The 12,089-nt window shown below is 47.8% G+C and overlaps 1 protein-coding gene across 3 annotated transcripts in view; it reads right to left on the bottom strand.

The window, feature by feature from the left end:
- The window catches only part of VPS13D (vacuolar protein sorting 13 homolog D), a 226,359-nt gene that overhangs the window by 105,164 nt on the left and 109,106 nt on the right, over positions 1-12,089 (bottom strand). For all 3 annotated transcript variants that reach the window (XM_028511940.2, XM_036025326.1, XM_028511941.2), the window contains 4 exons: positions 11,782-11,957; positions 6,291-6,414; positions 5,026-5,261; positions 1,568-1,676 (listed from right to left, as the gene is read on the bottom strand). In XM_028511940.2, coding sequence (XP_028367741.1) covers positions 1,568-1,676; positions 5,026-5,261; positions 6,291-6,414; positions 11,782-11,957 — 645 coding nt within the window. The remainder of the gene's footprint in view (positions 1-1,567; positions 1,677-5,025; positions 5,262-6,290; positions 6,415-11,781; positions 11,958-12,089) is intronic.

Below are 12,089 nucleotides of genomic sequence, written 5' to 3'. Positions count from 1 at the left end.
CATTATTATGTTTTGCTGACCACACCATGCCTGGTCATCATAACTTGGTAAGTCATCATACACCTGAGTTGGTTTTCATTCATGAACTTGAACATCATTTGAAAGTCATCTGACAATATCATCTCCAAGAGTTCTTGCATTTCCGTTTTCAATTCACTTGAGTCCACCAGATTTGCTACTTTTATCTTTAGATTACTGCTTTTCGAGATTCTCAATAAAGGCCTCAAAAATTGTTCACAGCGATCACTGTGACTCGTGGTCTTTTTTCTCATCACCATTCCCAAGACTTATTTCTAAAATATGTGCGCAGCCTTAAATAGAAGTGTGAGAACATCTTACGGAAATCTGAATTACGTGACTTTACACTGGTTATATAAAATACACGGAGAAATACTGACAGATCGATAGACGGGTGAACCCTGAAGGAAGCCTCTCATAAAACACAATGCACATGACCGTCAGACCCGGGAAGTCCAGGGACAGGAAGTGCTGTAGCTCAGCGGCTGTGCAGGCTGGGGGCACAGGGAGCAACAGGTAGAGGGCACAGAGCTTCTTCTCGGGGGGGATGGGGGATGAAAATGTTCTGACATCGACCGTGGTAATGGTGGAACACATCTGCGGACATACTGTGAACCACTTAACTGCATATTTTTTAAGTGGGTAATTTGTATAGTATATGAATTATATCCCAACAAAGCTGTTAACAAATACAAGCTGAATTAGAAACATATATATTAAAGTTTCACTTGCGTAGAACTGAAAACAACTTGAATCTACTCCCCCAATTACAAACTTGGTAGGAGCTGTATAACTTCAGAGCCAGGTGAACAAAAACGATCTACCTTGCTGCCACGTGTCACACAGCTTTAGGTGACAGAAACCACCCTTGCCGGCGTTCGGGCCACTCAGGTGGCGGACAGACGCCCTCTGTCGGGGCGATTTTTGGATCCCGTGGTTTCCGTTACGGAAAATCTCCAGAGCACAGCCCTCGGATCAGTGTGTTGCATGGGAGTAAGGCTGGGGAGCTCGCTTCTCTGGAAGCAACCGCTGCACCTCTGTGCTGTGAAGCGTCTTACACGCTGAAGGCTGGACTGCCTACTACCTCTGTCATTTGCAGTATTTCCGGCCACGTTTTGCTGTCTTCCCCTCTACACCCAGGTGCACCAGCATGCACATTTCCCCGGACGGAACTCAGAGAATGCCAACATGAAAAGGGAAAAGACTGTCAGTTTGACCATTTCCCCACTCGGCTGAGGAAAAAGATTAGGGGACTATTGCAACAGAAAACAGAGTAATAAAAAAGACATCATAAACTTGAAAGAAAACAGGTTCAAGAATTACGTTTTCTAAAAAGGGCACCAAAGACACACGGGCATCATGGCGCAGGGAAACACGCGGCCGGGTCCTGGCCCCGGGCTCCCGCCCCGAGCGAGTCCCCCCGCCTGTCCCCCCGCCTGTCTCCGCTTCCTCGGCCGGGAAGTGCGGGCTCAGGGCCCAGACCAGGGGACCTGAGCTTCTCCCACACTGAAAGTCTCTCATCCTGAGCTCCAGCGCTAAGCCTTCTTACCTTCTTCTTTAAAATGACCCTCTGTGTCTTCGGGGAGACATCTAAGACGAGCTCGGCACAGGTAACCGCCTTGTTGGAGGCCACGGGCCTTCCTGTCCCCTCCTGTAAACTGGAATTTAGAAAAAAATTGTAACATGCACCCTCGAGCACACACACAGATGAATATACACATACTCACACGTGTCTTCAGGTACGCATAAGCAAACACCTAAAGCCTCCACTACACGGAAGAGACCGTTCTTAAATCACAGACGAGCGTCTGAGTCACGCTGCAGAAAGATCAAGGTCGGATGTCTCCCTGTACAGCTCGAAGAGTCACTTGTCGGAAGACATGCTCTGACACCTCCTCTCTCCTAATACTTTTAGTGGCTTGACATTCAGATATACAAGGATGACTACATGTCTTCGGAGGCCAGAAACCAAAAAGCTAAGCCAGACATTCCAAGGGTCCGAGAACCAGCCCTGTTCTCTGCCAGGGAGGCCGGCAGCACCGCGTCTCCACGTCGCGGCAAGAAACCAGAAGTCCCCCGGGGACGGAAGGAAAGCAAAGGGCCCACACCGCCTTCCTCCAAGTCACTCACGCTGTTTCTCTGTGGTTTACGAACCCCAGGCCTTATGGAACGTTGCAACCTAGCTACACGCCTTGAGGTATTTCAATGAGATTTTACTTAGATTATTCTCCTGTTGCCATTAACCTTTATCATCAAAAAAGGGGACTGATAAATTCAGAGTTAAAAACTAGTTTTCACGAGCCCTGGCTGGGTTGCTGCTCCGTTGGTCAGAGCGTCGTCCCGATACACCAAGGTTGCAGGTTCAATCCCCAGTCGGGGCACATACAACAATCAGTGAATGAATGCATAAATGGATGGAACAAGAAATCAATGTTTCTCTCCCTCTTCCTTCCTCTCTCAATTTTTTTTTTAGGATTTTTTTTTTATTTTAATCATTGTTCAAGCACAGTTTTCTCCCCCCTACTCCCATTCCAGCCCACCCACCCAACCCTCCCCCCTCTCTCTCAATTTTTTTAAGAAACTAGTTTTCATGACATCAAAAGCACAAGTAACAAAAAATAGGTACATCAGATTTCAGCAAAATTTAAAACTTTTGTCCTTCGAAGGACACCATCAAGAAAGTAAAATGACAATCCCCAGAACAGGAGAAGGCATGTGCTCATCATGTATCCGGTACAGGAACAGTTAAAATTTAACAGAAAGGCAACAAGTCTAATTTTAAAGTGGGCAAAGGACTTGAACAGACGTTTCTCCCGAGATATACATGTGACCAATAAGCACATGTAAAGGTCCTCAGCGAGATTAGTTACTGAGGAAAAGCACATCAAAACCACAACGAGATACCACTGAACCCAGCAGGATGGTGACAATTAACAAAACGAAACAGAACCGGAAATAACAAGTTGCTGGGGATGAGGAGGAGCCGGAACCCTTGCACCCCGCTGGTGGGAAGGTAACACGGCTCAGCTGCCGTGGCGGACAGTAGAGCAGGTGCTCAAAACTTTAGACGTGGGACTGCCACGGAACCCGGCAATCCCACTCCTCGGCACACGCACACAAGAATGAAACACGGTCACTGGAACAGACACACGTGTGGGCCTGTGGATCAGGGAACTGCTCACGGGAGCCAAGAGGCAGCAGAGATAACACGAGGGTCACCAGCGGATGAATGACGACACGTGGTCCACCCGCACAGCGGACTACGGCCCAGCCATGACAGGAGTGGAACACTCGCTGTGCACGCACCACGGACCCCGAAAACACGGTGCTACATGAAAGAAGCCACACGTACCGCACGGTTCAGTTCATGGGGAATATCTGCGGTAAATCCTTAGAGACAGGAAACAGACTGGTGGTTGCCAGGGGCTGGGGGCGGCGGGTAAGGGGGAGCAGCTATTTAGTGGTTCTGGGGTTTCCTTTCGGGTGAGGAAAATGCTTTGGGCCCAGACAGAGCGTGGCTGCACTACACCATGAACGCAACAAGATGCCACTGACGTGCGGTTCCCTTTAAAACGGCTGCTTTTATGTTACGTGACTTCCACAACTTAAAATAAAAAAAAAAAAACAGTCTTCTTTCTCATCATTAGTTCTCTTCAAAAAGGCAAATAAATAGTATCTAATGTACTTCAAAAGATGATTCAGCCTCTTAGCACACCAAGATTCCCAGGAACTTCTCTTGGTATCTGCTCTGTATCTGTGCAAGCCATTAAGCTCAAAATCCTCCATTAGGATTCTTCAGTTAAAGAGCTTAGTAACTGCTGGAATTTAACATAAGAACATTATGGGGAAAACATGATTAGCAACCAGGGTAAGAACTGGCTTTTCAGGCACTAAGACCTTAAGCACGTCTCGTCTCGCTGTCCAGAGTCACAATCTTTAAGGAGAAACAAACCCAACTGCCTGGACCATAACAAGATAAGCGTCCCAGCACTGTCAGTGCAGGAGAGAACGGGAACAGACAGGAAAGGACCGGACGCTGAGCCCAGATGCCCCCTCAGCTTGTCCCTAGTGAAGTCTGGACTCCGGGCAGAAGAGAGAGACGCCACCCAGGCCCGGAGATTATTTTATGGGCCTCAGGCACACACAAAAACAAGCCAACTTATTCAGCACACTTTGGGAAGAACTGACATGTTATTTGTCCTGTTCATCCTGTGGTTTGAACTTGTAATGCTAAAGATTCGGCTGTTTTCCCTGTTTCTTCAGGGAGCAGTTCTAAAATTGGCCCTGGAACCAGCACAGAAACACTAAATTTTAGTTACGAGTCGGCAGAATGACTATGTTTGGAAAATCCAACATCCGAAATCTGTACATGCCAATCTATGTACCAATCTAATGTGAGAATTCAAATAAACTCCCTATGCTTCACCTGACTTTTCTAAATACAACTAGTCAGGGATCGGTAAAGATTATAAGCCTAAGGCAATTGGAATTACTGTCAAATTAAGCCACTTGGCTTGGCTTTGGGTGAATATTAAGGTAGACCCTGAAGTGTCTGTTTCATCAGTATTCTCAATGGGAGAGGGAAGTCAAAATGATGATTTAAATAATTATGATTAAGATTAGTCAGTTTCAAAGAGAAAAGAGATAAAAAAAACTTAAAAATGGCAGCAAGAAGTTTTTCAAATACATGAAGATAACACTTCAAAGTAAGAGGAATTTAAGATATTATAAGAACAACATCTAATAAGTTTTTAAACACTAGGGTGGATTATTGGGGAGATCTTTAGAAAGAGAAGGTTCTTGTCTCTTTGGATAAGCTTGAACCTAGCCAAAAGACGAGGGTTTAGACTAAAGACTTCTCAAGACAGACCCTGAGCCCAGGATTTGGTGAAGAATGAAAGGAATCTTCCTTCGTCCTCCGGACTCCCGAGAACTGCTTAGAGTTTAAAGCCAGTTAATCGCTAGAGCCTTCTGCTTTCTAAGGACAGTGATTTAACCCAGAATTACCCAGAGAATGTGTAGGTAGCAGCGATGTAAATGAAATTTTCGTAATACAGCTGTCGGTTATCCTGGAAGTCATTCATGTTGCAGCTGATCTCAGAGGAGCCTGCCCCTTTGACAGTCAGGGTGATAAAGGGTGGCAGGGTGGGCTCATCCCAGGCGTAGTCCAGTGACGTCATGGGCTTCACCTCGGTCCGGAGCCGGGGTTCGGCCACGCCGTGCTGAGTGAAGACGACGGGGACCTGCAGCGACAGCAGAGGACAGAGAGGGCTCTCATTCAGGCTGGTGTTGGTGGAAGGGGACTCAGCGCTGCCCAGGGTTGAGCGCCACATCCTTCCCAAACGCATCCTACGCACGGCACAGCCACAAGTGAGGCTCACCATCTTGCCTCTCCAGATGCCTTTCTAACCATCCAAAGGACAAAAAGCCCACCAGTGGGAGGACATGGGCTGTAGACTGCTGGACAAAGGGCTCTGAGCAGCTGTGCTACCCCGGACGCCAAGGGGAGGCAACCTTACCCTTTTGATGGTATCTCTCCTCCCCTCGCCCTTGTGACACCCTTTGAACACAGAACTGCATAAAAATGTTCAAATTCAGTTATGGAAAATCACGGATTTTAAGATGCTGTATCTCAAAGGCATAATTTAAAATAGAATCGAATGGTTTCCATTTTGACTCTACTTGTAAGATTTATAAAAATGCTCCCAGGAACTAAGCGACTGTGGAGTGGCCCATCCCCACCGGCACTGTCTGATCCCAGCTCCTCGCTCTGTGGGGAGCATCTGCAGGGGGCGCCACGCCGACCCAACAGTGGCACCGCGGTAAGCACTGGGGCTGCAGGTCACGTGCTTATGTCTAGCAGACATGGCTGCCCAGCAACCAAACAGCCAGCGGGAACCACTTCTTAAGGGTAAGGGTTTCCAGCCCTGGCTGGCGTAGCCCAGTGGATTGAGCACGGGCTTCGAACCGAAGTGTCGCAGGTTCGATTCCCAGTCAGGCCACATGCCTGGGTTGCAGGCCATGACCCCCAGCAACCGCACATTGGTGTTTCTCTCTCTTTCTCTCTCCCTCCCTTCCCTCTCTAAAAGTAAATGAATAAAATATTTTAAAAAAAAAGGGTAAGGGTTTCTGGGGTTGTGCAGCTACGGTGGTCCCTGCAGGGCCTCCTTCAAGCCCAGGTTTAAACACGTTCATCACCGTCTCCCAGGCGGTATGCACTCCACCCTCCTGCACATGAAACAGCCGAACGGACTCGGAGCCCCACTCGGTACCTTAGAGAAGTTGTCGATTCGGAAGGGAGGGGGCAGCTGGTCCGTGTCACTGAAGGAGATCCTGTAGGTGGCTCCGCGGAGCGTGATTTCCACGCGCAGGAAGAAGCACTTTCCCAGGGTGTCTCTGCAGAAAACGGAAACGAAACGGCTGCACAAAATGGAGAAAACAAGTCACGGCTCACTTCCCGCTCACGCTTTCCTCAGTCACGACGTCGCCTGGGCCTCAGTCACTGCCGCTGTGTGCTCTTTGATCACATTAGAAAGGCACAAATTGACACCAAACCACAGTTAAAAAAAAAAAGAACTTCTTCCAGCAACTTTGGAACAGTGCTGTGTTGTAACCGCACAGCAAGATCCGCGCGTTTTACTGAGCGGGTTGGGCTTGTTTGGGATAATGGTGTCAGTGGAGCAAATGAGGAAACGCCGGTTCAGCTACACATAGAATTGCTGATACTAAACTACTTTTGACCCAGACAAAGAGCAATCACATATGGTTCCAACTAATATACTGATGTTACCGATGACCAGGGTTCTCGCTATTGGACAGGGCAGATGAGGAAGAGTCCTGTGTAACGGAGGTACTAGTATGTGACCATAATTTACATATATTTGCATGTGCACATGTCTGTGTGTATATTTAAATATAGGTATCTCACTGGAGAGAACGGAAAGCTTACTTTAGAGCAGAATATCCGTTCACAAATGCAGAAGAAATGAGAGAATCAGAAAATCACTATTTTGCACCAACCAGTGTAACAACAGATTCAGGTAAGAACCATCAAATCATGGAGTGAAAGGTTTTCAGGAAACAGATGTACACACTGTCTCCATGGATTTCTTCGTTTACAAAGAAGGAAAGGTAACTTTGTAAGAGAGACCTGTAGACACCAGGCGAACCAAGTGATGATCGAATTTAGCAACATCAGTAATGGGACCAACACACGTCACGTCAGGGGCCCCCTGATGGGACCCGACAGAAACACATGATAACGCACACGCAGTATTCTTCCCAAAATGCCTGACCCCAACCTCTTTTTGGAAACTATCAGGAAAATCCAGAAAACAGGACATTCTGCAAGAAATTGGCTCGGACTCCGGAGCGTCAGTGTCAATACAGACAAAAGAGGAAAGGGGGGACCATTCTGCAGTACAGAAGATGAGGTACGGCGGCCGATGACAGGCAGGGTCCTCGACTTCATCCGAGGTCGGGGGCAGGGGGGCTGCTATGAAGGACGTTTTAAAGAATGGCTTATTAGGGGAAAAACCAGTATTATATTTCTTCAGTGTGTAGTATTAGTATAATTATCTAGAAAAATGCCCTTGTCATAGGTGGTGAGTGAAGTTCTTCTGTCTGAGGTACCATGAGGACTTCAATTCACTTCCAAATGATTCAGAAAAAAGCACGTGTGTGTGGACAGAGAACAGGAACACAGCAAAGTGCTGAGGTGTGACGCATCCAGGTGACAGGCGCAGTGGTCTTCACTGCACGGCTCGCAGGTCTTCTGCAGCCCCGAGCTGTTTCAGGATGAAACGGCGGGGAGAGCAGAAAAAACCGACCCGGTCCCGCACCCGGGGCTGCATTTCAACAGGACACACAGTCCCCTTCTTCACCCACCTCCACACCCTTGACTTACCTTCCTTTTTCTGTTTTGTTTTGTTTTTAAGTAATCACGAGTATCTTTTTTGTTCAATTTCAAGTTGGCTGCCCCTAACAGCACAACAGACCCAGACGGCCTCCTCCGAGGTGGGACAGATGCCAATGGGGCTTTCGCTGCAGACCTCCTCCCCGCCCCCTGCTGCGCTGACCCCCGTGAGACCTCATGGGAAATGCACGCTCCTGGCAGACAAGGGTTCTGGCTGAAGAAGGGGCGAGGGCACTGGAGACCTGCCTGCTTGGCTCTCTGGGCCTCTAAGGTCACCTGCTTGGACTCCAGCTACTCTTAGGAACACAGCATGAAAATCACTCTACTAAGTGCAGTTAATTATACCAAGGGCTAGGGTGGGGGTGTCAAACTCATTGTCACCGGGGCCACATCAGCCTCGAGGTTGCCTTCAAAGGGCTGAATGCAGTTTAGGACTGTATAAATGGAACTGCTCCTTAACTAGGGGCAAGGAGCTCGGCGCCGCTGCTGGGTCGAAACGAGGTGCCGGGTTGGATAAAACAAGGTGGAGGGCCAGATTCGGCCCGCGGGCCTTGCGTCTGACATGTGTAGGCCAGGGCAAAGGATCGGTGAGAAGGGCATCCCGCTGACAAAACAAGAGAAAACAGCGTTCTCGTCCTCTCTCACTCTCTCTGTCTGTCTGTCTGTCTCTCTCTCGAGCACTCCATATCTTCCCCCCATTCTTCCCTCAAGGCGTGTACCTTTGCTCCCTCGTGCTCTCTCCCCCCCGACCCCCGCCAACCCTGGGCTCTGCAGGCCCTTCTCTCGCCTCTGTAGCTTGTCTCCTGAGCCCACGCAGCCCGGCTGGCTCCCTTTTTCTACCTCTGTGACTTTCTGAATGAACTTTCACTTGCACTTAGGAACAAATGAAAGAAAATAAAACCTCAGATAACGCAATTTTTTTAAAAAGTCAACTGTGGATATTATTTCATGTCATCTATTATTTTTCTGTTCCCTTATAATAGTTTTCTCAGTGAAGAGCTAACCTAAGTATAAAAGATCAACATTCACCTCTAAATGTACTGAAATTGCACTGATTATCACGTCTTTAACTTCAAAGGCATCTGATAAAAGAAACTGAAGAAGACACGAATAGGTGGAAAGGCATCCCGTGTCCATGGCCTGGAAGACTCAGTATTGCTAAGATGTCAATGCTACCCAAAGTGGAGAAACAGGCTTAATGCCATCCGTATCAAAATCTCCATTTTTCCCCCAAAAGAGAAAAATTCATCCTAAAATTCAGATGGAATCTCAAGGGACACCAATGGCCAAAATAATTTTGAAACATAACAAAGCTGGATGTCTCACACTTCCTGATTTCAGAACTGATGATAAAGTTCCGAGTCAAAACAGTGTGGCACCCACACACAGACAGTCCCATGGACGAATAAAACTGACAGCCTAGAATAAACCCTCACTCACGGAGTCAAATAACTTTTGACAATGGTGCCAAGCCCATTCCATGGGGGAAAGGAGAGTCTTTTCAACAAATTTTGGGGAAAGTGGATATGCAGAAACAAAAAAAATGGAGTTGAGCCTTCACAAAACGCCGCACGCAAACACAACTCAAAACGGACCGCAGGCCGACGCGTAAGAGCTGAACTGTGGAGCACGGAGAAGACACGGGGGAGCAGCTGCGCGACACTGGATTTGACACAGATCTCCTGATGTGACACCAAAAGCAGACGCCCCGACAGTTGAAATAAATGACGTGGACTGCGCCAAGATGAAAAACTTCTGTACATTATGAAACATAACCAACAGAGTAAGGCGGCAGTGTGAGAAACGGGAGGAAACACACGCACGTCACGCGTCTCATCAGGGGTTAGTGTCCGGAATACAAAAAGGAGGACTTCTGTAGCTCAGCAACAGAAAAAAACCCAAACAACCCAGTTCAAAACTGGGCAAAGGACCTGAACAGACATCTCTCCAAAGAAGACAGACAAATGCCCAACAGCACGTGAAAAGAAGCTCAACATCAACTAATCGTTAAGGAAATGTGAACCGAAACCACAGTGGTGTATCATCGCCATTAGGACAACTACAGTCAAAAATGCAGAAAACAGCAAGTGTCAGCGAAGATGTGGAGGAACTGAAACATTCGTGCACTGTTGGCTGAAACGAAAAGCGGTGATGCTGCTATGGAGAACAGGACGGTAATTCCTCAGAGAAACAGCAGCGCCACCCCGGCTGCTGTGGCTCAGTGGACTGAGTGCCGGCCTGCGAACCAAAGGGTCGCTTGTCTGATGCCCAGACACGGCACGTGGCTGGGCTGCAGGCCACGTCCCTGGTTGGGGGCGTGCGAGAGGCCACCACACATTGATGCTTCTCTCCCTCTCTCCCTCCCTCCCTTCTCCTCTCTCTAAAAATAAATAATAAATAAAAATCTTCTAAAAATAGAAAATAAATTGGCAAGGAAAACAGAGACAGATTCATAGATAGTGAGTAGGATGACAGCTAAGGTGGGGGAGGTTGCAGGGTGGAGAGATTGAGCAAAAAGGAACAAGGACCCATGGTCATGAACAACAGTGTGGTGATTGCTGGGGGGAGAGGAATATAAGAGGAATAAAAGAAAATAAAAGGAAAATAAAATTGGAATGACCATATAAACCAACAATTCCACTCTGAGTACTGACCCAAAAGAACCAAAAGTAGGGGCTCAAGGACACATCTGTACACCCACCTTCAAAGCAGCACCTTTCACAACAGTCAAAAGGTACAATAAATAGAAGCAGCCTAAGTTTCCATAACAAATCAATGGACAAAGCAAAAGGTGGTATATGCATTCAACAGAACGTTACTCAGCCTTCAAGAGGAAGGCAATTCAGACACAGCGACCAAGCGGATGAACCTCCAGGACATTATGCTAAGTGTAATAAGCCAGTCACAAAAAGACAAGCGCTGTTGACTCTGCTTATCTGAGATGCCTAGAGCAGTCAAGTTCAGAGAAAGGACAGCAGGGCCTGGAGGGGGGAAACGAGGAGGTGTTGTTTCATGGGTGGCAAGTTTCAGTTTTGCAAGATAAAAAGGGTTCAGAGAAAGGCTGCACCGCAGTATGAATGTACTTAAGGCCGGTGAACTTGCAGGCGGTTAGGAGGCGGTGACCAGATGAAAGGGGGGCGGGGCCTGGGTGGAGGTGGGCCAAGGTGGGGGAAATGGGGCTATCTGTAATAGTGTCAACAATAAAAATAAAGTTTAAAAAAATGGTTAAGATGTTAAATTTTATGTACCTGAAGCCCACAAAACAATCTCTGGGTCTTTCTGTTATCTTGCTCATACGGTATGTGTATATCTTAGCACAATTTTTAAAAAAACTTTTTCTACTTTTTTAAAAAGTACTTGATGGAAGCAGAAAGAGTCATCCTGTGCTAGGTGGGGCTCAACGTGTTGGTTTTTCTGAAAACGGACCAGAGGGCAGTGGTTTTCACGAAGAGGCCGGATGAGTGCCTGCACCAGCACCGGGTGAGGCACGGAGTGCTCAGAGTGCAGAGAGGTGCCGAAACCCTTCATAATCCGTGTTCCCACCCACAAGCAGGCAGGGGGTCCAGACCAGCGACCTCTGACCACAGCCTCCGCACAACCGGCAAAACCGTTGACCTTCCCTTTAACTCATCGTATCAAAATGTGCACTCATGCCTACCTGGTCTTTACAAGCTTTAACACCTCTCCCTGGCCAGAAACATGTCCATTTCATGAAGAGTAGTATTACTACTTATTACTTAACGGTTATAGTTCTATAAATATTTAAAATTTACATGGTATTTATAGCTTAGTACTTAACGCGCCTCTAACAAAGCTACTTTTTGTCGAAACGCAGTTTCTGAACTTACCTCATGTTGATGTGGAAGGAGTTATTCTTGTTGACCTCGAAGCCTCCAGACCAGATACAGTTGGGCACGTCCATTAACCTGACACACAGCAGCTGGTCGTAGTCATTCCGGGGCCAGTGGAACACCACGCTGGAGCCGGGGAGGGTGGAAATGTAGCCCTCGGGGTTGGCTGTTCCCTGGAACACACGGCATCACTGGCTTTGGTTGGCAAGTCACGTCGGAACGGTAAACGTGGCTACGCAGCACCTACTCGGAGCCTTGCCACCTCCCAGAAGCTACCGTGCCACAGGCAAAGAATGGCTACTCGC

Source organism: Phyllostomus discolor, chromosome 5 (genome assembly GCF_004126475.2).
Source record: "Phyllostomus discolor isolate MPI-MPIP mPhyDis1 chromosome 5, mPhyDis1.pri.v3, whole genome shotgun sequence".
NCBI lineage: Eukaryota > Metazoa > Chordata > Mammalia > Chiroptera > Phyllostomidae > Phyllostomus > Phyllostomus discolor.
This window is presented reverse-complemented; position numbering and strand designations above follow the sequence as displayed.